Below are 27,983 nucleotides of genomic sequence, written 5' to 3' on the forward strand. Positions count from 1 at the left end.
CTTCCCTTCTCTCCTCCCTCCCAGGGCTTCATTTCTTCCCTCCCTCCCTTCCTTCTCTCCTCCCTCCCCTTGGACTGCCCTTCCCTCCGCCCAGGCCCCCTCCTTCCCTTCTCTCTGCCCCCTCTTGCCCCTCCTCCTTCCCTTCTCTCCTCCCCTCCCCCCCCCGCTCGAACCCTGCTCCTTTCCTTCTCTCTCCTCCCTCCCTTCCTCTCTCCTCCTTCCTTATCTCTCTGCCCTCCCCCTCCCAAAGGCTTCATTTCTTCCTTCCCTCCGCTCTCCCCTCGGACTTCCCTTCCCTCCGCCCAGGCCCCCACCTTCCCTTCTCTCCTGCCCTCCCCCTCTTGCCCCTCCTCCTTCCCTTCTCTCCCCCCCCCCCGCTCGACCCCTCCTCCTCCTCCTTCTCTCCTCCCTCCCAGGGCTTCATTTCTTCCCTCCCTCCCTTCCTTCTCTCCTCCCTCCCCTCGGACCGCCCTTCCCTCCGCCCTCCGTCCGGCCCCCTCCTTTCCTTCCCTTCTCTCCTCCCACCTCCTCCTCCTCCGCTCTCTCTCTCTCTCCGCCCAGGACCCCTCCTTCCCTTCTCTCCTCCGTCCCAGGGCTTCATTTCTTCCTTCTTTCCTCCCCTCTGGCGGACCGCCCAGGCCTCCTTCTCTCCTCCCTCCCAGGGCTTCTCTTCTCTCCTCCCCTCCCCCCTCTCCTCCTCCTTCCCTTCTCTCCTCCCTCCGAGGGCTTCTTTTCTTCCTCCCCTCCTCCTTCCCGCCCAGGCGTCGCCCCTCTCTATCTCTCTCCCGCTCGTCTCCATGGCGGGGGTCCCCTGGCTCCGCTCTGTGGCCCTCGGGGGCCCGGCCCTCGCCTCCTTCCTGCTGCTCTTCGGCACCGGCCTCGAGTTCATCCGCTTCCTGACCTTCAAGGCCGTCTTCGTGGAGGGGGGCCCTGGTATGTATGACCCCCCGGGGGTGAGGGGGGGCCCGGGTATGTATGACCCCCGGGGTTGAGGGGGTCCCGGGTGAGCCAGCTTCAGACGTGGATCAATAATCTATCAATAATATAGTGGTTATGAGGGGTGGCTGGGTGTTTGAACGATGCTCTGATGTTAATGAAAACTTCTGCCCTGGTAAACTACCCCCCCGGAACAGGATCAATACACAATATGTGTGTATTAATATCCAATATTAATGATTTTACGCTCTCCATCAGTACCTTAACGGGCCTTGGTGAGCCAGATTTAAATGTTCTGTCAATACCTGTCAGGGTGCACTATAGCCCCCTACGGATATTGTGATATCACTAATGTTCATTGTGCTGTCACTAATGTTCATTGTGTGATCACTAATGTTCATTGTGCCGTCACTAATGTTCATTGTGCGATCACTATGTTCATTGTGCAATCACTAATGTTCAGTGTGCCGTCACTAATGTTCTGTCACTAATGTTCATTGTGCGGTGACTAATGTTCATTGTGCGGTGACTAATGTTCATTGTGCGGTCACTAATGTTCATTGTGCGGTGACTAATGTTCATTGTGTTGTCACTAATGTTCATTGTGCTGTCACTAATGTTCATTGTGCTGTCACTAATGTTCATTGTGCTGTCACTAATGTTCATTGTGCTGTCTCTAATGTTCATTGTGCTGTCACTAATGTTCATTGTGCTGTCACTAATGTTCATTGTGCTGTCACTAATGTTCATTGTGCAGTCACTAATGTTCATTGTGCGGTCACTAATGTTCATTGTGCGATCACTATGTTCATTGTGCAATCACTAATGTTCTGTCACTAATGTTCATTGTGCTGTCACTAATGTTCATTGTGTGATCACTAATGTTCAGTGTGCCGTCACTAATGTTCTGTCACTAATGTTCATTGTACGATTACTAATGTTCATTGTGCTGTCACTAATGTTCATTGTGTGATCACTAATGTTCATTGTGCCGTCACTAATGTTCATTGTGCCGTCACTAATGTTCAGTGTGCCGTCACTAAAGTTCAGTGTGCCGTCACTAATGTTCTGTCACTAATGTTCATTGTGCGATCACTAATGTTCAGTGTGCCGTCACTAATGTTCTGTCACTAATGTTCAGTGTGCCATCACTATTGTTGTGTGCGATCACTAATGTTCATTGTACGGTCACTAATGTTTATTGTGCTGTCACTAATGTTCTTTGTGTGGTCACTAATGTTCTGTCACTAATGTTCAATGTGCCGTCACTAATGTTCATTGTGCAATCACTAATGTTCATTGTATGGTTACTAATGTTCATTGTATGGTTACTAATGTTCATTGTGCAATCACTATGGTTCATTGTGCGATCACTAATGTTCATTGTGCGGTCACTAATGTTCTGTCACTAATGTTCATTGTGCGACCACTAATGTTCATTGTGCGACCACTAATGTTCTGTCACTAATGGTCATTGTGCCGTCGCTAATGTTTATTGTACTGTCACTAATGTTCTGTCACTAATTTTCATTGTGCAACCACTAATGTTGTCACTAATGTTCATTGTGCCGTCGCTAATGTTTATTGTTCCGTCAATAATGTTCATTGTGCCGTCGCTAATGTTTATTGTACCGTCACTAATGTTCTGTCCCTAATTTTCATTGTGCTGTCACTAATGTTCTGTCACTAATGTTCATTGTGCGATCACTAATGTTCATTGTGCGACCACTAATGTTCTGTCACTAATGTTCATTGTGCGATCACTAATGTTCATTGTGCTGTCACTATTGTTCTGTCACTAATGTTCATTGTGCGATCACTAATGTTCATTGTGCGATCACTAATGTTCATTGTGCGACCACTAATGTTCTGTCACTAATGTTCATTGTGCGATCACTAATGTTCATTGTGCGACCACTAATGTTCTGTCACTAATGTTCATTGTGCTGTCACTATTGTTCTGTCACTAATGTTCATTGTGCGACCACTAATGTTCTGTCACTAATGTTCATTGTGCCGTCATTAATGTTCATAGTGCTGTCACTATTGTTCTGTCACTAATGTTCATTGTGCGATCACTAATGTTCATTGTGCTGTCACTATTGTTCTGTCACTAATGTTCATTGTGCGATCACTAATGTTCATTGTGCTGTCACTATTGTTCTGTCACTAATGTTCATTGTGCGATCACTAATGTTCATTGTGCTGTCACTATTGTTCTGTCACTAATGTTTATTGTACCGTCACTAATGTTCTGTCCCTAATTTTCATTGTGCTGTCACTAATGTTCTGTCACTAATGTTCATTGTGCCGTCATTAATGTTCATTGTGCGATTACTAATGTTCAGTGTGCAATCACTAATGTTCACTCTGCTGCACGAGGGGCAGAGCCAGTGCAGTATTCACATTTCATATATCGAGGTATCCTTGTAAGCGTGCCCTTATCCTCGCATTACACACCCCACCCTGTCCCCTGGGTGACCCTTGCCCCTCCCCAGTGCGCCCCTTGCCCCTCCCCAGAGCGTCCCTTGCCCCTCCGCAGAGCGTCACTTGCCCCTCCGCAGTGTGTTCCTTGTCCACCCCAGATTGACCCCTGCCCCCCAGTAGGAGCCCTACTTTGTGAACAGCAAAACACACAAGATGATGGACCCTTCAACATCCAATGACACTATGCATCCGTTGTCACCTATCCCCTCTTTCCTCATTATGACCTCCCCTCTCCCCTTGATCCTCCCCTCACCCCTGATCCTCCCCTCACCCCCTCACTCCCAATCCCCCTTGCTCCCAACCAGCCCACCCATTCCCCTCCCTATTACTCCACCCTCCTGGCCCTCTTTCACAGTCTCCCCTTCATCCTCCAACCCCCCCCTCACTCCTCCTCTCCTAACTCATCCTCACTCACGCAGAATCACAATACTCCTCACCCAGATTCCCCGTCCATTCCTCCTCCATCCCCCCCTCATTCCTCCCCTCCCAACTCAGTCTCACACCCTCTGAATCACACTACCCCCCCACCCTTCTTCTCCCAACTCATCCTCTCCCTCCCTGAACTATACTCTTCCCACTATCCCCCCCTCACTCCTACACCAATCCGCAACTGTACCTCCTTGCTATCTCCAAACTTCTCATCCCCAGAGGTCTCATCTCCCCTCTACCCCGCCATGCCACTCCTTCTCCCTTTTAACTACAGCCCTCCCTGCTCTCCTGCCTGCCTCGGCTCATCCCCTCCTCAGAACAGGCCTCCTGCCTGCATCCATCTGCTCACTGCCTCCTCAGAGCAGACCCCCCTCTGCAGCTAACTCCGAGCCCCATTTGTCCTCCTCCCCCCACACTCTATTTACCCCCTCACTCTTATCTCAAACTCCCTTCACAACATCGAACTTAACCTCTCCACTCTTACCATAGATCTCTCTCGTCTTAGGAACGATTTCCTCAACCTCAAATCCAGCGACCACCCTCCCCGAAGAAACACCGCTAGCCCTGGTCTAATAAACCCCACCGCCTCCAAACCGTGGAAAATAACTCCCTTGCTTTGCCGGTATCAAAGACCACTCCACACCACCTGCACCCTCTCTCACCGGGAGATCTCTGACCTTCAAAATTCCTACCCTCCATACCCATCAACCATGAACACGCCTCCCCCCTTCTCAAACATTCCGTCATATTGGGGACTAGTCGTATTCCCCTTTCACCTGTCTCACCTAGACCCCCCACCTCATCTCACCTCCATCCATGCCCTCCCATCTCCCAAAACCACTCCCAAACCCCTCACCTGCATGCTTGTAAGCTGCCGCTCCACTGCCCGACATGCCATAGAAATCTCTGAAACAATCCTTAGCGAATCCATCGACATTGCGTTCCTTACAGAATCCTGGCTTAATGACCACTCTACTAGCATTCTTGACATACTCTCACCCCCGGCTACTCCATCATTAGGAAAGATAGACTCATCCGAAAAGGCGGTGGTGTAGCTATCATCTTTAAAGACGAACTATAGCTCTCCCTTATCAAGAACGCAGAATATGCCTCCTTTGAATACCTCGTAGCCAAACTCAAAATACAGGGTTCCCCCCCATCCGCCTTCACAATATATATATAATCCGCCTGGAAATCCCTACCCATTCATTGACGAGCTATCTAACCTTCTTACGCAATCCTCAATTTCCAAATCTAAAAACATCTTCCTGGGAGACTTTAACCTCCATTGGAATGATACTAAAGACCCCTCAATCTCCCTCCTCTCTGACCTTCTCGAAATTAATGATCTCAAACAAATCTGTCAGTCACCAACCCATTCTAAAGGAGCCACCCTTGACGCTATCATCACCAGCATGGATCTAGCCCTCCTATCTAACATCATTCCCATTGACTGGTCCGACCATCACATTATCCTGTTCACCATAACCACCTCTGCCCCCCCCCCCCTACTTCCAAAACTATTAAACCCATGAAACTGATCAGAAATCTCAGTCATATCCCTCCCGACTTACTTGAATCCAAACTTCATGCCCAGCTTCTCGCTATCCCTCCCTCCCTTAACACGAATGAAGTAACCGAACAATATAACAAAGCTGTCACTGCTACCCATGACCTTCTAGCCCCTCTCAAACTCAAAAAACAAAGAAATCTCCCCTCCAAATCATGGTTTAACACAGACCTAAATTTTGAAAGACGCAGACTCAGACTGACTGAAAGATTATGGAGACAGCACCCCTCTCCCTCTAACCTGACCCGCCTCAGACTTGCTAGATCGTCCTACAAAAAACACATCTTTAGACAAAGAACTTCCTTCTTCAGGTCACAACTAGATCGAGCTCAGAATAGGCCAAGAGTACTATTCAACATTGTGCGCAATCAAACTGCTTCCGCTCCCCCTGTCACACTGGCCTCGACGACCAGATGTGAAGAAATAGCTCTTTTTTTTCAGACAAAATTAGACTAATTGAGCAATCCTTCCTCTCTACTGTGATCCCTCCCACCAATCCGAACATCTCTCTTAATATCCCACCCTCCACCATAATTCCCCCTACACCCACTACTGCCCATCAAAACTCTAATCTCCCTCACCCCCCCTTGCCCTCCATTTTCCTTGACTCCAATCATCCCAACTCTCTTACTAAAAATAATGCCACGTGGCTTAACCTCGAGCCAGTCACTGAAAGAGACGTCTTTAACATCATTTCCAAACTCCAGCCTTCTCCCACACCAAAGACCCTCTCCCCTCCAAACTTGTCCAAAACCTCAAACACATCATCGCCCCTTCCTGGACCTCTATTATCAACAGCTCCCTTGCCACCGGCTGTGTCCCCACTTCATTGCAACTAGGCCAAATCACCCCCATTCTCAAAAACCCTTTGGCGGACCCAAACAACCTCAATAACCTTCGTCCCATCTCCAACCTTCCCCTTCTTTCTAAAGCCCTGGAAAAATGTGTCCTTCTCTAACTAGATAGACACAATGAACACTTTAACTTACTAGACCCCTTCCAATCTGGCTTTAGGAAAGGATGCAGCACTTAAACCACCATGCTAAACATTGTTGACGACATCCACCACTCACTCGACAATGGCGAATCTAGCCTTCTGATCCTCCTTGATCTCTCTGCAGCGTTTGATACTGTTAACCACTCTACTCTAATCAATGTTCTTAGAGATCGATTCGGCCTGAATGGTACGACACACAAATGGTTTGTCTCATACCTTCAACACCGTTCTCAACAAATCAAAATCCAAAATTGCCTATCTAACCCTACCTCCATCTCCTTGGGAGTTCCGCAAGGATCCATCCTCTCTCCCACTCTCTTTAACCTTTTCATGGAACCTCTCACACTCATTCTTAAACAAGCCGAGATCAACTACCACTTCTATGCCGATGACACCCAACTCTATTATAAGATTAAAACCCACGCTGACATCCTTCACCTCAACAACACTCATCAAGATTCAATCCTGGTTCCACAGTAACCACCTCAAACTCAACCTTAAAAAAACTGAAATTATTCTTTTTTCCCCTAAAAATAAGCTCCCCATTCCGAATTGGATCTCTGACCTTAACGCCCTCAACTGCTCCTTATCTTTGTCCTCCTCAGTCAAATCACTAGGGATCTCCCTTGACAACCTCCTTACACTCAAGGTACACGTCAATAATTCTGCCAAAGGAGTCCTCATCACTCTCCACCACCTTAAGAAAATCAAGCCCTTCTTCCCGATCGATGATTTCAAACTAGCAGTCCAATCCCTTGTTCTTTCTTGCATCGACTATAGCAATGCTATATTCACCGGAATTTCAAGCGATTCGGCCACATATCCCATGCCCTTAAAACACTTAAATGGCTCCCCAGTGAAGGTAGATCCACTTACAAAACAGCCTGCATTACACACAAAATTCTCCATCAGAATACACCGACCTACCTCGCTAGCAAACTCACTAAAGCCGGTTGCTCCCGTTCCTTGGGAAGTACTAACACCCTCCTTCTTATCCCCCCCCTTCTAAAAAAGAAAACCACCCAGTCTTGATCCTTTTCCGGCAACGCATCTTGCGTTTGGAATGCCCTTCCAACTGACCTTCGCTGCAACCCTTCCTACTCTAGTTTCAAAAAAGAACTCAAACTACATCTTCTCAATAAATACTGGGGACCCTAAACTATATCTGTTCTCTTCCACTGGCTACATCTGTCCAACCCTAGATGCATTCGCCCTCCCTTGCCTTTCTCGCCCTTCCTCCTCGTCACTTCCCCCTCCCTGTTTACCACCTTCACTCCTCCTTGCTCCCCCCTTCCCTTGTCCACCCTCAGCCCGCATCCCCTCCAACCCCCCCCCCCCCCCCCACTTCTGCCCCTCCCGCTTCTCTTCCTTACCAACCTAACGGACCACTAACCTCCCTATCCTGACTCCGCAATTTTCCGGCTCTTTTTTCAATTTGTGCCTTTTTGATATTTTTGATTTATCACATCTTGCACATTTTGTTGTGCTTTTTTCCCATATTTATCATTTTGAAATCTGTCAGGCGGAGACCTATGTGTTGTTTATATACATTGATGCTATGTATGTCCCCTGTCTTATTGACCTTTCTTGTCTCTAAAATGTAAAGCGCTCTGATACCCCCGGGTCCAGCCAGCGCTATATAAAACCTCTAAAATAAATAAATAAACAATGGCAAAAAAATTCACCCCCAGTCACAGATCGGGGTTTAATCCATCATCATTCTTTAGCCCACTCTGCCACCCCAGTTCAGACATGGCCATATGCAAATCAGTCTTGACCCTGTGCCTCATGGGAACAGTCAAGACCGAGCTGCCAAGCCATGCCTTTCCTGGACCAGAATCAAGCATCCTAGGACCCGTTTCTGGCTATCAGCCGTCTTCAACCAGGATAGCTTGACTCCAGTGGCGTAGTGAGCACGGGACCCACGTCTGGCCATACTACTTTGTAAAGCTCGGCAGGGGCTGTAGTACGGACCGTATCACACGCAGGACGCGTCTCATATTTTTCTATCAGTCTGGCTGTAGTGTTCTGGACGGTCTGGAGTTTGCGAAGAAGTTTCTTATTGATTCCGATGTAGAGAATGTTGCCGTAATTCGTCTGCTGCTGAGTGAGACGGTTTTTTTATACATTCAGTTGGGATCCATCTGAAAGTCTTATGGAGCATGCAGAGGGTGTTGAAGCAGGTCGAGGATGTGGCGTTTGCCCCGCGGTTCATTGTGAGGGATGAGTCTGGTTATGATGTCGAAGTTTTGAGCGTCGTCTGTCTGGGTGGAGGGATTGCTGAGGGACACCAGGAATTGTTCCATGCAGGGTGGGTTGAGCCAAGGATGAGGACTTCTCTTTTCTGAGTTGAGTTTCAGACAGCTCTTCTTCATCCAGGTGGCAACAGCTTTCACCCTTTCTTGGAAATTGTTTAGTGATGTTGGTGAGGAAGATGATCAGCTGGGTGTTGTTGGCGTAAGAGATGATGTTGAGCCTGTGGTTCCTGACGGTGGTTGCGATGGTGGCCATATACACGTTGAAGAGAGTGGGACTGAGGGAGGAGCCGTGGGGCAATCTGCAGTGGGTCTCTGTCGGTTCCAAGGGGTAGGGAAGGAGTCTAACCCACTGAGTTCTGCTGGTGAGGAGGGAACGTATCCAGTCGAAGGCCTTGCTGCGGATGCTGGCGTCGTGAAGTCTGGTGGCTAGGGTGCAGTGGTAGATAGTGTTGAATGCAGCCAAAAGTTCCGGAGGATGAGGGCTGCTGTTTCGCTCTAGTCGAGGAGGGAGCGGATGTTGTCTATGGTAGCGAGTAGGGCGGTCTCTGTGCTGTGGTTACTGTGGAATCTGGATTGGGAGATGTTCAGGATGTTGTTAGCTTCAATGAAGTTTGCCAGCTGGGTGTTGATGGCCTTTTCAATGACCTTCACTGTGAAGGGAAGCAGGGAGATGGGCCTGAAGTTCTTGAGGTCCATCGGGTCCGTGGAGGGTTTCTTCAGGAGAGGACTGACTTCAGCGTGTTTACAGTCGTCAGGGAAGGTGGCAGTCTCAAAGGAGCAGTTGACTGTCCGATGTAGTTCGGGTGCGATGGCAGAGGCGGCTCTGTTGAAGATGTGGTGTGGGCAGGGGTCTGAGGGTGCTCCGGAGTGGATGCTTTTAATTGTCTTCAAGGCGGTTTCTGCCTTGAGCGGGATTCATTTAAGGCGGGTCTTTTGGGTGATGTCGCTTGAGGGGGGATCTGGAGCAGTGAGGTGGTCTTGGTTGTCGAATTTGTTATAGATCATCTTAAACATGTGGTGGAAGAAGGTGCTGAGTGTTTTGCTGTTCTGTGGTGATCAGTGTGAACAGTTTATGTTACCATGACCAAGAAAGCACGTGGCAATAGGAATCTCCCTCAGCCCTGATTAATGTTCATCTAGTAAAAGTACTAGATTCTCAGACTTTAGTTCAAACGCCGTCCCAGGATAGGCCCTGTGCGGCCCTGTCTTATTTCGACTTACTTCGGGGTATAGGACCACCTTTTGGCGAAACTGAATCTTTAGACTTCCGGTTAACACAACTTGCCTGTGAGACAAAGTGGAAAAGTGCTCGGGCCTTTAAAGATAGCGCTGTGTTTCCAGAGAACCAGTAGTGGTAACAGACCTCTAATCTCAGCTTCAGTTGTGTGATCCTGGGCAAATCGCTGCATTTGCTTGTGTCACGAACCTTTCAATTAACAAAATACAGGGGCGTTTATAAATAAACTGCTGCTAAGCACTTTATAAATGCAATGCAATAGGTCTAGCATTTACGCGAGTTTAAGCTATTGTCTTTGTAAATGACGATCTCTTTTATTTATGTTTTAAAATCCAAAATACTAGGCATAGCTATTTACAATGCCAATAGCTCAAACTGGCATAGCTGAGAGACCTATTTCATTGTAAATGCTTGTTTGATGTGTTTTCCGTTGGCTTTATTGAGGGGGGAGAGTGCGTCAGCAAACTTCGTGATCCAGCGGTGAAAGTTCCGTGCTGCGGTGTTTGTGTCTGACGCGGTGGGGTGCTGACGAGGGTTGAGGTGAGCTGGTCTTTGGTGACTTGGTTCCAGCTGCTATGGGGACAGTGGGCGTGCTTGTGTACGGTGTCTTTTTTTTTTGAAGAAGTGGATGCAGTGGTGATCTGTCCAGAGGAGTTCCGTGGTGTGTCTGTAGGAGACGCTGCTTCTTCTAGTGAAGACGGGGTTCGAGTGTGTGTCCCACTGTGTGCATGGGGGTGATGATTAGTTGAATCGGTTCCAAGTTGGCGAGGTTCTCCAGGAGGGAGGCGATGTGAGTCATCGTGGTTATCCAGGTGGAATTTTAGGTCTCCGAGTAGGATGTAGTGTGTGGATGCGAGCGCATGGGGTGCAATGAAGTCACCGATGGCATCGGTAATGGGTGCACGGAGATGAGGGTGCCTCAGAGAGTCGTTTTGGGGTTGGTCTGGATCTGGAGGTGCTGCATGAGGCTTGTTGTGTTATCTGGCAGGGTGGTCATGTGTAGTGGGCTTTTGTGAACTATGGGGATGCCTCCTGGGCATATGGGCCTGTCCTTACGCAGGATCTTGTATCTGTCGGAAATGGCAATGCCAGGTACTGAGCGATGTCGGGTGCCGAGTTGGCGTTGGTCCATGTTTCCGTGAGGAAGGCGACGTCGGACGAATAGGTGTTGAGGAGGCCCCAGATTTCTATTGCCTGCATTTGTAGGGTGTGTACATTAAGGAGGATGCAGTGGAGTGGTTTGTGAGTGGTGATGTCCGGTAGGCTGGGAGATGTTGCTGGGTTATGGAGGTGGGTGAAGGTTCGTCTGCTGTGTAGACAGGAGAAAGGGCAGTGGGTGTTGGTTGGCATCGAGAGCTGGCAGTTGTTGCGTCCAGGCTTGAGATCGTGGAGGGTGCTCAGTAGGAGCCTGCAAGTGGAGGAGGGCCTCGAACACCCTGCAAACAGCTCAGGGGTCAACACTTAGTGGGGAAGCTGCGTGAGGGGAGCGCAATCACACCAACCAGATCAGTGGTCCAGCTCTTCTTGCCAGGCAGAGTTAGCCCTTCAGCGCCTCACCCACCTCTACCAAAACCCATCATGCTTCCAGAAGTTGGGGGTTTCTGTTCTCGGTGACTAGAATGTTGATTAAACTCTGGGCAATTGTAGCGTTGTGCAGGCGTTGGGGCGTTCTTAACATATTTTCATATTTTCCATGTTCCTGTTCTTGTTCCACTGCATTTTGTGCATTAACATGACCCACATATGTTATTTATGCATGCATGCGTACACTTGTGTGCATCTACATTAAGTGTTCATGCAGAAACATGCATATAAATACACAAGTCCTGTCACACACATCTGCATACACGTACACACACACACACTCACTCACACACACACACACACCCTTGAATTCTTGGAATCTTTCTAGTAAACAAGTTATTCCAGAACGCCTTCCCCCCTCCAGCTGCTGTCTGCACTCTCATTATTCCAGTGCTCAACTTGTAAAAAAAAAAAAGTGCCTGGGTCCTCCTCGGGCCATTGCAGCTTGCACCGCCCACTGGCCTTTCTAGTGCTGCCAAGGACACAATCAACACAACTACTAACCCTTGCACTGCTATACCTGTGATAATTTAGACTGTTGCAGGCCCCCAAAGCTATGAGAATAGCTTGGCTGCCAGGTATTATTCATTTTAATGTATATTAAATTAGTAAACAACAGTTGCTGTGCTTGTCTCTGAATCTGACAAACAGCGCCACCCTGTGGCAAACTGTCAGAAGTGCCAGTGTTGACAATTAAGTGCTGGTGCCAAACCACAGGCCCAAATTAAGCACTTTTAAATATAGCCAAGATCTGACAAATATTAACCCAATAAGCAAAAACTACACACCCCCACAAACTTGGTAAATCTGCCCCAGAACTTACCCATCTCCCCTTTCTATCCTGCAGGAGAAGCCAGTGTGAGATGGAGCAGCGCCCTGCAAGACACTCGAGTGCTGCGCCCCCTGGGGGTGAACACGGGGCTCATCCTGCTCTTCATCCTGCAGCACAGCCTGATGGCCAATGAGGCGGTGAAGCGCTGGATGGTGCACTGCTTCGGGGTGCTACAGCGGTCATTGTATGTCGCCTGCACTGCCCTTTCCCTTCAGGTGAGTGACCTGAGGTAGGAGGTACACCTGCACTACCCTCTCCCTCTCTCCCTGTGAGTGTGCTGAGGTAGGAGGTATACCTGACCTGCCCTCTCCCTCTCTCCCTGTGAGTGTGCTGAGGTAGGAGGTATACCTGCACTGCCCTCTCCCTCTCTCCCTGTGAGTGTGCTGAGGTAGGAGGTGCACCTGCACTGCCCTCTCCTTCTCTCTCAGTGAGTGTGCTGAGGTAGGTGGCACACCTGCACTGCCCTCTCCCTCTCTCCCTGTGAGTGTGCTGAGGTAGGAGGTATACCTGCACTGCCCTCTCTCTCCAGGTGAGTGTGCTGAGGTAGGAGGTATACCTGCACTGCCCTCTCTCTCCAGGTGAGTGTGCTGAGGTAGGAGGTGCACCTGCACTGCCCTCTCCTTCTCTCTCAGTGAGTGTGCTGAGGTAGGTGGCACACCTGCACTGCCCTCTCCCTCTCTCCCTGTGAGTGTGCTGAGGTAGGAGGTATACCTGCACTGCCCTCTCTCTCCAGGTGAGTGTGCTGAGGTAGGAGGTATACCTGCACTGCCCTCTCTCTCCAGGTGAGTGTGCTGAGGTAGGAGGTGCACCTGCACTGCCCTCTCCTTCTCTCTCAGTGAGTGTGCTGAGGTAGGTGGCACACCTGCACTGCCCTCTCCCTTTCTCCCAGTGAGTGTGCTGAGGTAGGATCCTGCACTACCCTCTCTTTCTCTCCAGGTGTGTGTGCTGAGGTAGGAGGTACACCTGGCCTACTCTCTTTCCCAGTGAGTGTGCTGAGGTAGGAGGTACACCTGCACTGCCCTCTCCTTCACTCCCAGTTCGTGTGCTGAGGTAGGAGTGTTGGACTTGGCCCTTCTGGCAGGTTCACCCCTAAACTTTTTGCTTTTTAAATGTGATTTGGTGGTAATGATTTTTGGTTTCTGCGCACTTTCACTGTGTCCCAGTGGAAAGTGCGTGCGCACTCTGAGTGCGTGGAGTAAGGTTGGCCTGCCCTCCTATAGGAATGCATGGGGAATGTCTGTGTCCCTGGTAGTTCCTGATGCGTGAGGTGTGCAGGCTCGAGTTTGGTATGTGCGGACTCGTGTGATTGAATGCTGTGCACTGATATGTGCGGCATGAATGTGTCTAGTGTGGAAGTGCCGCTTCTAGACATGGGAGTGCATGTGCAGTGAGTGTGCCGTCACGTGATTGGCTGGAGCTGGCTGGTGAGCCTGGCTCCAGGAGTCTGGATGGGGCTGCCCGGTGGTGAGTGTGGAGATTAGCATGCTGATGGCTGGGGAGGAGTGCACCTGGGTCCTGAATATGGCTGGGCTTTCCCCACACAATGCTGGCTTCGCCCCATGTAGTGCGTCTAATGTCCCTAGCCATGCCAGTGAATAGAGTGAGAGGCTGAGCTCATCAAGAGTGCTCACAAACCTGCTGCGACTGGTTTTTCCCCTCACCCTGAGCAAAGTCAAAGAAATACTGTGTATAAAAAGGGGCTGTGTCCCCTTACAAATGGTTCTCTTCCTGATCCAAGCTGAGAGGGGCTGCTGCTGGGCGCTAGAAGGACCGCCACTGGGGATTGCCTCCCTGCCTAGGGGGACCCTGTGAGCTGGCTCTGGGCCCAGCCTTGCCCCCCCTCCACCTTCCAAAGGACTTCCAGGGGACATCATTTGGACTACAGCGCCTGGGAGCGCTGGATTTGCCCCTAGTGCTCAGAACGCTTTATTTTCCATTTTTGCGGTTGCCCACGCCGCCTATTGCAGATTTTGAGGCCACCCTTGAGGGATTCCCTGGCGTGGGGACCCCCCTGGTTGCTGGTCTTAAAGGTCGGTGCCCACCCGGCATTTCCCCGTGGTTTGTGTAGCTGTGCGGCGCGGGTGCCCACCCCGCTCATTGCCACATTTTTGGCCGATCTGAAACCAGGTGCCCATCCTGGTTTATTTATTTAATTCAACGGGAGCCCACCCCATATTGCTACCAACACAGCCGCCGAGGTGCGGTGACCCGGAAACAGAAGCCACAACCCGGAAGTCCCGCCCCCACAACACGAGAAGAGGAGCCGGGCAGTGGAAAGCGAAGGGAGGGCTCTGGTGTTGCAGGAGAACCCCGGTCCGCCGGAAGAAGCCCGTCCCCCCAGCGAGGCTCTCCCAAGGAGAGAGCCCCGCCACCGCCACCTGGAGAAGCCCAGCGGAGAGGAGCCGCCGCCTCCTCAGACAGCCGGTGAGTGTGGGCATCCCCGGGGTCGCTCCTCAGCTCGGGGCAGTGTTGTGGGCATTGTTTTGGGCCAAGCCCCCGAGAGGCTCCAACGTCAGCGGGCCATTGGGTCACGAGTCCCCAGCGCGGGACTCCAACGTCAGCCTTCTTGTTCCGAGCCTGAAAGGCTCAGGGGGCACATCATTATTCAGAGCCAGAGAGGCTCCGGGGGCATTTGGTCATTTTTAGCCCACGAAGGGCTCCGGGGGCATATTTTGTTGGTTGAGCCACCGAGAGGCTCAAGCCGCCACAGTTTTTCACGGGTCCCCGTGAGGGACCCCACCGCTCCCCTAGCAAGGTGGCATATTTGTAGTATGTGCCCCGAAGAGGCTCTTCAGTGCCACATGTGTTTAGGAGCCCAGAGAGGCTCATGGCGCCCCATTTTTTCTTCAAGCCCGGAGAGGCTCCCAGCCCACAGTTGTTTTAGAGCCCCGAGGCTCTTGAGTGCCATTTTGTTAGTTTAGAGCCCAGCGAGGCTCAGGGGACAGTCAGTTGGGCAGAGCCTGCAAGGCTCCAGAATTGGCCCCAGCATTGTCTTACACAGCTGCCCAGCACTTAGTGGGCAGCTGCTACGTTTAGGCCCCCCTGACTTTGGGACACAGGGCGTCCTAGCCCCTACGAGGCCAGTTGGCCTAGGGACAGCCACAGGTGGTGACTTGTGTGAGTTCTGCGCAATTGTTCTTCTTACACCTCTGAATGTTTTTAGGCATCATGTGTTTTCCTTCACTGCACCCATGAATGTATGTTGTGATGCATCATGTGTACTGTGTTCTTGCCTATACCCCTAGTGTATGGTGATACTTAGGTGGTTGTTTTTCTCCTAGTACAGGTGTTGCTAGTGAGGTCCTGGTTCCCTGCGTGACCTTTCCCTAAGGTGGTTAGGGTTGCGTAGGTGGTAGTAGATTATGTTGAGTCCGTGGAATCTGACTAAATATGCGGGGGCGTTATGTAATTGTTGAACAGAGTGGGGCTAAGGAATCATCCTTGGGTTACACCGCATATGTGGTCTTTGGGTGCGTAGGGCAAGAGGCAGTCTGATACTGTGTGTGCATCCTGTAAGTAAGGAGGTGATCCACACAAGGGCGTCTTGCTGTATGCCTATGTTGTAGAGTCTGTTGATGAGGGTGTTGTGGGAGACTGGGTCAAATATGAGTGTTCCCATTCTCGGTGCTGTGGTTGGCACAGAATCCTGATTGAGAGGTGTCAAGTTGGCGGTTTTGTTCCATGAATTCGCCGAGCTGTTGGTTGATGACTTCATCGAATACTTTGGCCGGGTAGGCGAGCCGGGAGATAAGACCATAATTTTTTAGATCATTGGTGTCAGCGAGGGCTCTCTTTAGGAGGGGTCATATTTCTGCAAGTTTCCATGTGTCCGAGAGTGTTGCAGTGAAGATGAAGCTGTTGAGGATGATGGTGAGTTAAGTGCTGATTAGGTTTGTCATGAGGTTGTAGAGGTGGTGGGGGCATGGGTCGGTGGGCTCCACCTGTGTGTGTTCACCACAGAGCATTACTGTTCACTGTTCTTGGGGCCTGTTCACAATAGAGCACTGCTCACATTTTCAGCATGTTCACCACAAAGCACTACTGCTCAGAAGAGTTCACCACAGAGCACTACTACTGACTCAGTTGCAGCGTTGAGCATCAGGTCCTGGTCTCTGGTGCTGCACGGCAGCAATGCGACGATCTGGGCTTCCTGCTTGCCCCAGCAGCCTTCTCAGCTGTTGTGCCCCTGTGTGTGAACAGGAGGTCACGACTGAAGACAGACGCTGAGATTCACTCGGGCTGTTGCCCGTTGAGACCGCATCCAGAAGACAGACGCCGAGACCCTCTCGGGCTGCCCATCACGGAGATTGCAAGTGCGGTTCCTTTCTATTCCCGCCATTTACTTTTCAAGGCTTCTTCAAATCCCAATGCGGCCTCTACAATCATTGTGCCACACTCAGCACTCAAATTTTAATGGCTTACATCAGGCCTTCACGACGCCAGATGCAACTTCCTCAATTCTTCTAAACCTCACTGGACCTCCCTGGTTCTCTCCCAGCCATTGGTTGCCTCAAACCGGATGATTTTCTGCTACCTCATTGACAATTGCGAGCCCTGCCCACATGCTTTTTGCATACAGTCATGTCACTCTAATGTCCTGAAGAAGATCCCACTATTTATTTATGGGATCGAAACGCCGTCAACAAAATGTACACCATATACATGCACTAAACCGCAATGTTAAAATATGTAATGGTGTCTCTACAATGTCCTGTCTGTTTAATTTACATCTTACTTGTGTAGAGACACGTTTTCTTTTCCTGAAACCTTTACTTAATGTTGTTTGTTTGTCATGTTAGTAGGACACAGGCTGTGTTCCACTTGGATTTTTCCCCTACTTTATGTTATACGTTTATTATATATTAAATACCTGACCGGTTGGACAGAAATATAGCACTGATCGCATCTATATTAATTTGTACTGTACTAGAATACTGTCTAGGGACCATTGTCTTTATAAATAGTGAACTGGAGGTCTGCCAACTGACCCTTGGGGTCTTGACTATGGCTGGGCTCTGGAGACTACTTCTCCATGAGCAGGACAGAGCTGGCACAGTCCCTCTCCTTTGCTAGCCACCAGGTTCAGTAGGCGCAGTGCACGCCAGTGCAGCCTTTCTTTGCCAGTTCCACGGTGCAGTGGGACAGTCCTACTTTGGTTTTCGTGCAGTCGAGACCTGAGTTCTAGGTGCTAGGGGTGCTCTTACATACTCATAAATTGCCCCCATGGTAGGATGCAGTTGGTAGCCAGTGGGCTAACAAATTCCTTCCTTTCTGATGAACACGTACTGAGTGGTAGTGCGGCATCTGAGTATCCCAGGATTCACCATTCGGCCCACTTCCAGTATGGCAGAAACCCACTCTCGGCATCCAGAGCTCTCTAGCCTACTCCAGTGGTACTGCCACCAAGGGGGCGACACGGCCCTAAAAACGGGTGTAGCAACTAGTTCTCCCTCTCCTGCCCTAAGTGCCATCCGGTCTCCCCAGACAACGGAGCAGCCCCTCTCACAAGTGTTTTCCATTTGCCCTAAAACAGCAGCTTCTTCTTTGATGCTCGCCTTTGGACCATCACCCATGTGGCTTCCTGTAGGAGAGAGGTGACACCGCCCTCACCAGGGCAGGCTTCTGTTGTCTCCGTCCCTGGGAGTCATGCGCACGTCCCCCAGGATGGCAGAAAGCTGTCTCCGGGACAGACTCCTTGTGCAACCATTAGGGCACAAGAGATTAAAGGCAAAAAAAGTGTCACATTTGTAAACTTAGTACACTGTAACATGTTACATGAGTTTTTGAGACTGAGAATCAAGTCGGGCTGAATGTAACAAGTTGTTTGACACCCTGGAGTTTCAACTTTGGCCGCACCGTTCAGGAGTTAGTACAGCCGAGGGGTCTGCGTATGTCCCTGTAATCACCAATAAGACCACCCAATCTTTCAACAGTGAAAATTACAGTTTTGCTTTTTTACTGCCAGAACATGTGAAATACAGGTACTGCCCGTCAAATGTGCTGCACGTGCTTTAGGGCTCAATAGGCCTGCCATAGGGGCGGCTTGGAGACGCTGCAGGGGAGGCTTGGCTCTGCCCTTGCTTTAAATGGCAGAATTGGGCTAGTCGCTCAGAACTGCTCTTCAGTCTGCTAGGATGGACTGAGGGACTCATTTTACCCACGTGTCACTGAGGGTGGCACAACCAGTGCTGCTATCTCTTGGGTGACTCTAACGTACATACCCTTGGTACCTTTACTATCCTATACTAGGGACTTCTACGTTGGTTAGCTTGTGCCAGTGGGGTAAAGGCCAATTCAACATACCCAGTTTAGGGTCAGGGCAGGGGCACTGAGGTCTGGTTAGCAAGACTCTGTGCACTCTGAGGTGAAAAATCAGCAACATCTGTCCAAAACCTTGGGGGAGACCAGACAAAAGAGGCCCTTCCTTACACTCTGCTTCTCTCCGCAACCTCAGCACTACAGGATCCTCTCTGGAGCCCGACAGCCAGGGCCGGCTTTAGCTCCAGTGAAGCCTGGTGTGACAATCCTTGTTGGCGCCCCTCCGTTTAAATGGCCTCCTCAGATTCCCTCACTACTGCCCTCAAACGCGCCCCCCATCTCTCCCTAGCCCTTCTCTCACATGCATTTCATTTGTTTTATAGCTTTACTTGTACCAGTGTAGGGTGTCTGAGCAAAGTACATCACGCACACATTATGAATAGACAGTCGTATATGTGAAAATGAGTCTGTAGGGAACGTTACATCAAACAATGAGGATTACAAGGTGTAGGACTCGCATGTGAGCCATACTATTATGCAGAATATTTTAAGTGTTTGGTCTGGAGCAGCACCGTCTCAGGATTTAAAACATACCACTGTGAATGGTCTTGGCTTTACTAATAAGCACGTATTTGTACTCTAATAAACCCTTTTTAACAATATTAGGGTAATGAAAGACAAGATATAGGGGCATGTTACCAACAACTAGCGATAATTATCGCTATGTTGGTTTAGCAGCGATATTTTTACCGCCGAGCTGCGGCGATTTTTATCGCTTAGGAACCTTGCTATCATCAAGGTTTATCTCCTAAGCGATAAAAATCGACCGAAATGCATTAATATCGCTGAAAAGTCAGCGATATTCATGCATTACCGAGCTAATGCTCTTAGCCATGTTATCCACCTACCATTGGATAACATGGCTAAGAACTGCTCAGGGCCGGTGTTAGCTTTTGGAGATATTCGCGCTTAGCGCTAATATCTCCAAAAGTTGGTAATAGGAGATAGCGATGTTAGCGACTGTTTCCAGTCACTAACATCTTGGCACGCCCACTTTGCATGTCATTAGTGATAAATATCACTGACCTGCAAAGCGGGGCCCAAGATGGTCGCTATTTCCTACTAGCTGTCGCTAACTGGTGTTAGCGACAGCTAGGTAATAGGGAGACATTTTTATCTCCGCTTTCTTGGCTTTTAAACCCAAAAAAGCGGAGATAAACCCCCTTGATAATATGCCCCAAGATTTAACCTGTACCATGCAGTTTACATGCAGCTCTTTGTTGGCCGTTCATGGGTCAATGTGCAATATTAGGATTGTAACTTATGAACTACAAGTAACAAAAGTATCTCTGTGATAAAAGCAGTAACCCTCTGAGCTATCTGCATGGGACACATTCTGTGCAGCAGGCATATTAACCCTCTGCGCTACTTTAGGATGAGCCAAAGCTGCCACTAGACACAACTCCAAACGGTCTCCTGCAGGAACATTAACCACCAAAGTTATTTTGACATTTTTATTGTTGCCTAAAAACTGCTGGACACGCGAGGAGCTCTGCGGCTGGTGCTTTTAAACACATACGTTATTTCTAAACACTGCCCATCCTCAATCTCTGAGCCAGGTGCAACTGCACCTTTCACACCACCCTAAACCCTGCCCTGCCTGCAGCCCTCATGCACCTATAGTTGCAGTTGATGTACACGACCTTCTATAGACTCCTGCTCATATGCACAGTTCAGGTGCTATTTGATCTTGCTTTGCGATGAATAAATACCACGTATTCTGTATTCTCTTCTCCTGCCCCACAGGTGCTGATGCGCTACTGGCAGCCAGTGCCGGACGGCCCCTACCTGTGGAACGCCTGCACTGAGCCCTGGCACACCTGGCTCTCCCTGCTCTGCTTCGTGCTGCACTTCGTGGCCTGGCTCGTTATTTTCAGCATCGTTCTCGTCTTCGATTATGCCGAGCTGATGGGCATCAAACAGGTGGGTGTCTGAGGAAGTGGGTGAACATCAGGCTGGAGGGTAGGTTAGGAAGTACGTAAGCATCAGGCAGGTGTGTGTGTGGTAGTATGGGAACATCAGGCAGGTGTGTGTGTGGTAGTACGGGAACATCAGGCAGGTGTGTGTGTGGTAGTACGGGAACATCAGGCAGGTGTGTGTGTGGTAGTATGGGAACATCAGGCAGGTGTGTGTGTGGTAGTATGGGAACATCAGGCAGGTGTGTGTGTGGTAGTATGGGAACATCAGGCAGGTGTGTGTGTGGTAGTACAGGAACATCAGGCAGGTGTGTGTGTGGTAGTACGAGAACATCAGGCAGGTGTGTGTGTGGTAGTATGGGAACATCAGGCAGGTGTGTGTGTGGTAGTACAGGAACATCAGGCAGGTGTGTGTGTGGTAGTACGGGAACATCAGGCAGGTGTGTGTGTGGTAGTATGGGAACATCAGGCAGGTGTGTGTGTGGTAGTACGGGAACATCAGGCAGGTGTGTGTGTGGTAGTACGGGAACATCAGTCAGGTGTGTGTGTGGTAGTACGGGAACATCAGGCAGGTGTGTGTGTGGTAGTACAGGAACATCAGGCAGGTGGGTGTGTGGTAGTACGGGAACATCAGGCAGGTGGGTGTGAGCGGTAGTATGTGAACATCGGTTAGATGGGTTTGTGAGGAAGTGCGTAACATCAGGCAGGTGTGTGTGAGGGGACGTACGTGAACATCGGGCATATAGCAAATTCAGGAAACAACTAAAAGCTTATCTCTATTAAAATACCTGGTCTGCTCCGTCAGTCATGGATCTGCAACAGCGCCTAGATGCCCCCGGGTGATATGTGCGCTATAGCAAATAACACTAACATAACAAACAGAACGTTGCTGAGGGAGGAAGTGAGTGAACATCATGCAAGTGGTTGAGGAAGTACATGAATATCGGGCAGGTGTGTGTGAAGAAGTATGTGAACGTCAGGCAGGTGGGTGTGAGTGGTAGTACAGGAACATCGGGCAAGTGGGTTGTGAGGAAGTGCGTGAACATCAGGCAGGTGTGTGTGTGTGAAGTGCGTGAACATCAGGTGGGTGTGTGTGAGAGGAAGTGCGTGAATATCAGACAAGTGTGTGACCAACTGTGTGAACATCAGGCAAATGGGTATTTTTATTTATTTTTATTTTCAAAGTTTTATATAGCGCGAACAAGATCTTTGCCGATATCAGAGCGCTTTACAGAAAGAAGGGGTACGGGAGCAGACATTTTGCTACAGTACGGGTAATAAGTAGTACGTGAGTGACAAAATAAGATCGCAGTCAGATACAGGCATAATACAAAATACATAATACATAATACATGTAGATAATCAAATAGACTGCTAATACAGAGTCGGTGTAAAGTCTTAGCTCGGGCCAAAATAGAATTCAGGTTTATTTAGCCATTAGGATGGCTTTCACTTCTTTCTTAAAAAATGCAGTGAAGGAGATCAGCCTCGTTTCGGGAGGGAGTGCATTCCAGATCCTGGGTGCCATTCCTGAGAAGGAGCGTTTGTATGTAGTGCGTAAACATCAGGCAGGTGAGTGAGGAAGTGCGTAAACATCAGGCAGGTGTGTCACGAGGTATGTGAACATCAAGAGGTGGGTGTATGAGGAAGTGGTAACTAGTCACAATATCGAGAACAAAAATATTGACTGGACAGAATATCGAGTTTTTTATATAGAATTGACAGAATATCGATTTTCATAGTATCGAAGTTAGTAATATCGGCAGTCATAATATAGTTATTAAAAATATTGATTTTTTTCATAGTGTTTTAAGTGGTAGTATGTGTTAAAAGTATGTAATATTTTTGTAATGTATGTTTGAATTTTAAAAAAAAATGTATGTTATTTAATTTTTGCGTAATTTAATTCTGTAGCGGGTTGTGGGTTTATAGGGGAATAGCTTGGGAATTAATTTAATTATAGTAAATTTAATATACATTTTTAGGAATTATTAATTATTTTTAATTTTGCCTTTTAGTTCTGTAGCGGGTTGTGGGTTTATAGGGGAATAGGTGGGGGTAATTTAATTGTAATTAAGCAATTTATTTTTTATTTATTGGTTTTGATAATTAGTTTATTGTTAACTAATTATTAATTGGTAAATATTTTTATTAATTGGTAATTATGATTAATTTGTAATTATATTAATGTATTCGGAGCGGGTTGTGGGTTTATAGGGGAATATTTAAATTATTTTTGTGTATTGATAATTTACTGTTAAGTAATTAATTAGTAAAAAAAAATGTATTACTTATTAATTTTTGGCATTGGAAATCAATGTAATTAATTCTTGATAGGTAATTGCTTTTTAATAAATAATATTTATTGGTATTTATAATTACTTAATTAAATATTTTGTAATTGCTAATTAATTTGAATTATTTTTTTATTGGTATTGATAATTTATTTTTATTTAAATATTAAATCATTACTTTCCCTACTGTTGCACTCACTAGAGTGGGAATAGTAATTTTTACCCCTACGCTATCCAACGCTTTCCCTACTGTTGCACTCACTTGAGTGGGAATGGTAATTTTTACCCCTACGCTATCCAACGCTTTCCCTACTGTTGCACTCACTGGAGTGGGAATGGTAATTTTTACACCCGACGCTATCCAGCGCTTTTCTTACTATTGCACTCACTGGAGTGGGAATACTAATGTTTACCCTACTGCTATACAACACTTTCCCTACTGTTGCACTCACTGGAGTGGAAATAGTAATTTTTACCCTCCCGCTATCCAACGCTTTCCCTACTGTTGCACTCACTGGAGCCGGAATAGTAATTTTTACTCCTCCTGCTATCCAACGCTTTCCCTACTTAAGCACTCACTGGAGTGGGAATAGTAATTTTTACCCTCCCTCTATCCAAAGCTTTCCCTACTGTTGCACTCACTGGAGTAGGAATAGTCATTTTTACCCTTACGCTTTCCCTACTGTTGCACTCACTGGAGTGGGAATAGTCATTTTTACCCCTACGCTTTCCAACACTTTCCGTACTGTTGCACTCACTGGAGTGGGAATAGTAATTTTTACCCTCCCGCTATCCAACACTTTCCCTACTGATGCACTCACTGGAGTGGGAATAGTCCATTTTACCCTCCCGCTATCCTACGCTAAAAATATTGAATATTTTTTAATATTATTTACGTTAATCTATATATGTATTAAAAAATAAAAATGAATGTTTCTTTTTTTTATTACATTAATTATTAATTTAAGGATATTTAAGTATTTTTTAGTATGTTTTACTTAATTATATTTACTTTTTCATTATTTTTACATTACTTTTAAGACATTTAACATGTTTGATATTTTATCAAGCGATATTATTTACAACAATATTTTGGATTCAATATTTTTGTATTTACCTGTTTGTAGATAGGAATTTGATATTCTGGTAGTCGATATTTTGTCATCGATATTTTTGTAGGTCGATATTTAGCTCCTCGATATTCTTCAGTGATTCGTGAGGGAAAGTGCGTGAACATCAGGCAAGTGGGTGAGGTAGGAAAGGCAAATAGGTTATGATGTACCTGAATATCGGACAGGTGTGTGTGAGGATGTATGTGAACATCAGGCAGGTGGGTGTGAGTGGTAGTACGGGAACATCAGGCAGGTGGGTTTGTGAGGAAGTGCCTGAACATCAGGTGTGTGTGTGCGGAAGTGCGTCAATATCCAACAAGTGTGTGTGTGACGAACTGTGAACAACAGGCAAGTGGGTGAGGGAGGAAGTGTGTGAATATCTAACAAGTGGGTTTGTGAGGAAGTACCGGAACATCAGGCAGGTGCGTGTGTGAGGAAGTCCATAAATGTCAGGCGTGTGTGTGTGAACAGTAGTCTGTGAACATCGGGCAGGTGGGTTTAGGTGGGTTTGTGAGGAAATGCGTACCAACGGGCAGGTGTGAGGGGAAGCACATGAACATCGGGCAGGTTGGTGAGCGAGGAAGGGTATGAACATTGAGCAAATAGGGGAGGAAGTACCTGAACATCCGGCAGGTGTATGAGGAAGTATGTGAACATCAAGAGGTGGGTGCGGAAGTACGTGAACAGCAGGCAAGTGTGTGTGAGGACGTACCTGAACATTGGGTAGGTGTGTGTGTGGAAGTGCGTAATTATCAGGCAAGTGGGTGAGGGAGGAAGTACCCAACTCTTCACAAGGGGTCATTATAGGGGTGTTTCCAGGTTTGGGGGTGCAGTGACAGAAGAGAGAGCCCAGCAGAGGGAGACAGGAGTCCCTCAGATATCTAGAGGGTGTTTATTGAGTAGGGTCTGTGGATGACTGAAGGGAGGGCTGTGGTGGTTCCTGGTTGGATATATTTATTCAAAATATATCTTAGCCAATGATTTCCAGAGCTAGAGGGTCTTGTGCTAGAGGTTGTGCGGTGTCTGGCCTCTTTCCTCTCTCTCCCCCTGCACCCCCCCCCTGAGTCTGGCCTCTTTCCTCCTCTCTTCCCCCTCCTCCTGAGTCTGGCTTCTTCCCTCCTCCCTTCCCCTCCTCCTGTGTCTGGCCTCTTCCCCCTCCTCCTGAGTCTGACCTCTTTCCTCCTCTCTTCCCCTTCCTCCTGAGTCTGGACTCTTCTCTTCCCCCTCTCCTGAGTCTGGCCTCTTTCCTCCTCTCTTCCCCTTCCTCCTGAGTCTGGACTCTTCTCTTCCCCCTCTCCTGAGTCTGGCCTCTTCCCTTCTTTCTTCCCCCCACCCCCCCTCCTGAGTCTGACCTCTTCCCCCCTCCTCCTGAGTCCGGCCTATTTCCTCCTCTCTTTCCCCTCCTCCTGAGTCCGGCCTCTTCCCTCCTCTCTTCCCCCCTCCTCCTGAGTCTGGCCTCTTTCCTCCTCTCTTCCCGAGTCTCTCCTCTTCTCTCCTCTCTTGCCCACCCCCCTTCTGAGTCTTGCCTCTTTCCTCCTCTCTTCCCCCTCCTCCTGAGTCTTGCCTCTTCTTTAACCCAGTGCAGTGAACTCTGCCCCGCTCAAGGAGTTTGCAGAGTTTTCCGCAATCAGTGTTACGCAGAGCTCGGAGATATTTTATTCTCGCTCGCATTCCACAGCGGCAAGTTGGCGAGTGCGAGCGAGGAAAATCCACCTCCCCGCGAGATTTTTCCTCGTTCACGATAGTCAACATCAAGTTGGGCGGGGGTCAGGTTTCTCATTGCAAGTGATTGAGTATGCTTGCGACCACTCGCGTTGAGAAATTCCCCGTTCCCATTGAGAAAGCTACTGCTCGAGTAAAAATCTACTTGTGAAGCAGAAAAGGAAAGAAGGGACCGTTTGCGCTGTGCAAGGTGCCGTTCGCAATGATTGCACAGTGCAGACAAGCTTCCGGCTCTGTGCAATCACTGCGAACAGCATTTTTGTATGGAAATTCCCTCCTAAATATGGCCTCTTGTCTCCCCTCAGGTGTACTACCACTGCCTGGACCTGGGGGACCCACTGGCTCTGAAGTCCCATCGAGCCGTGCGCCTCTACTCACACCTGCGGCATCCCGTCTATCTGGAGTTCCTGCTCATCCTGTGGGCGGTGCCCTGTCTGCCCCTGGACCGCCTGCTGCTGGCCGCCCTCCTCACCCTCTACTTGAGCTGCGGCCACGGCCTTGACCAGCAGGACTACAGCTACCTGCGCGCGCAGCTGGACAAGAAGTTTACCATCTTCTGCAGCGAGGATCTGAGGCGGGGCGTGGAGGACAAGGGGTCCTGAGAGCCAGGGGCCCCTGCCTAGAGCTTCCTGTGATCATGTCTTAACAGGACGCCTCTGTCCTGCTCGGCCCCTTGGTTCCTTCATTTTATTAGGGAGGGGTCGGTGCTGGATGCTCATGAACTGAGACTTAAGGATGAAAGGCCAGCCTCAGCCCTACATGCTAACCCCCCCCCCCCTCCTCCCGCCCAGGCACCTGGTGTCCACCCTATCTCAGGACAGCACGCTCGTGTGCACAGTATTTCACAGGACAGCTGTGCCAGGGTTTCCAAAGTACAAGTGCAAACAAGCTGTTGGATTTCACCTTCCGTTTCTGCGACAGGATAAGAGTGGTCAGCCCCAGGTTACTTCCTGCAAGGCCCTGGTCGGTGGGTGGGGGCAGCTGTCTGCCTCCCCCCCTCCACGGTCCATAGATGTGGTCTGTAGGTGTGACAGGGCGGTAAGAAAGAGATCCTTCATGCATTGTGACTGGTGAAACATTCTTTCTGAGGCTGTTTGTGCACAAAGAACCCTGGCCAGTGAGGAGGCTGCTTTCACTGACCCTGGTTTCAGGTCCGCCGCTTTTTGTATAAAAAGAGAATGAGAATGTCTTTAAAATTGTGTTTTTTTTATATAGAAAATAATGTTTGGAGATTACATTGTTTGTTTCATGGCATCCCCAGGGGTAGTAAATATACTTGATAACTTTGCTTTAAAGGAGTGCACTGCAGTCCCCTGCCCAGGAGACAGGACACATGTTTGAATGGTCAGTGCTGTTTCCTTCTTTTACTCGGGAAGCTTTCATTAAAGTTCCCCCCTCCCCTCCCCCCCCCCCCTGTGTTTCGGGGCCGGTGGAGCCAGCATTGGTCATGACAGTACCCGCCCTTTCAGCATTACTTCCCCCCCAATATCTGCAGGACACACACCGAGTGCTGACTCCTCCGACATTGTACCCCATGAGGGCGCCTTGGCCCCTCGCCCCTGAGCTGCATCATCCAATCAGGGCACGTTTCTCATCCACCGGTTTCCTGATGCGCTGACATTTCTGGTTGGCTGATTCCCCTGGCTCAGTTATTGGCCCCTGGGAGGTCGCCTTCACTTGGTGTGCTGTAATATTAAAAATGCCCTCACTGCCCGTCTTTTCCTAAACGACAAACAATTAACTGCAAGTCAATAACATGGCCTTCGTTTGATCGGACTACAGCCAATGAGACGTCTCAGGCTGAACTTGTCTGAAGTTGGCGTTCAGCCGCTCACCCCTGCAGTGCTGCCATCAGCCGCCTGAGGGCGCCATCACTCCTTGGATCAATATGCACTGAGCTTCAACTTCGCACAACCTCCTGTTTTTTTTTGTTTTGTTTTTTTACAAAAATGCAGCTCTTTTTACATAACTGCAGAGTCCGGAAATAGCAGTGCGGGTCATGGAAACATTCTCGCCGCCGCTGCACGGACGGGAAGTCCCGGCGCCCTTGTATTTTTAAGCTGTCACGGGCCGTGAGTGGAGGAAGTTTATTAAAATAAAACTAACTTTCTTCTGCTCAAAGTGTTCCCTCCTCCTTTCCGTAGTCCACACTGTATAAAGTCCGCTTTGTAAAATGTCTATTTTTCTATTTTGGTATGTAAAAAGAATATACATTTGCAGTGTGTTTTGGAAATACATTTTATAACGTTTTATAAAAATGTGTACTTTAATTGCGTTTGTGTTTTTCTAAT

General features: G+C 48.7%; 1 protein-coding gene across 1 annotated transcript; it reads left to right on the forward strand.

Annotated features, from left to right (window-relative positions):
- The first annotated feature begins 448 nt into the window (after positions 1-448).
- NRM (nurim) lies at positions 449-27,962 on the forward strand. The gene is made up of 4 exons (XM_086920701.1): positions 449-933; positions 12,346-12,545; positions 20,395-20,571; positions 25,998-27,962. Exons 1-4 carry the CDS (start codon positions 798-800, stop codon positions 26,292-26,294), a joined length of 810 nt encoding a protein of 269 aa, XP_086776827.1. The 5' UTR covers positions 449-797; the 3' UTR covers positions 26,295-27,962.
- The last annotated feature ends 21 nt before the right edge of the window (positions 27,963-27,983 follow it).

This window comes from Lissotriton vulgaris, chromosome 5, assembly GCF_964263255.1.
Source record: "Lissotriton vulgaris chromosome 5, aLisVul1.2, whole genome shotgun sequence".
Classification (NCBI taxonomy): Eukaryota; Metazoa; Chordata; class Amphibia; order Caudata; family Salamandridae; genus Lissotriton; species Lissotriton vulgaris.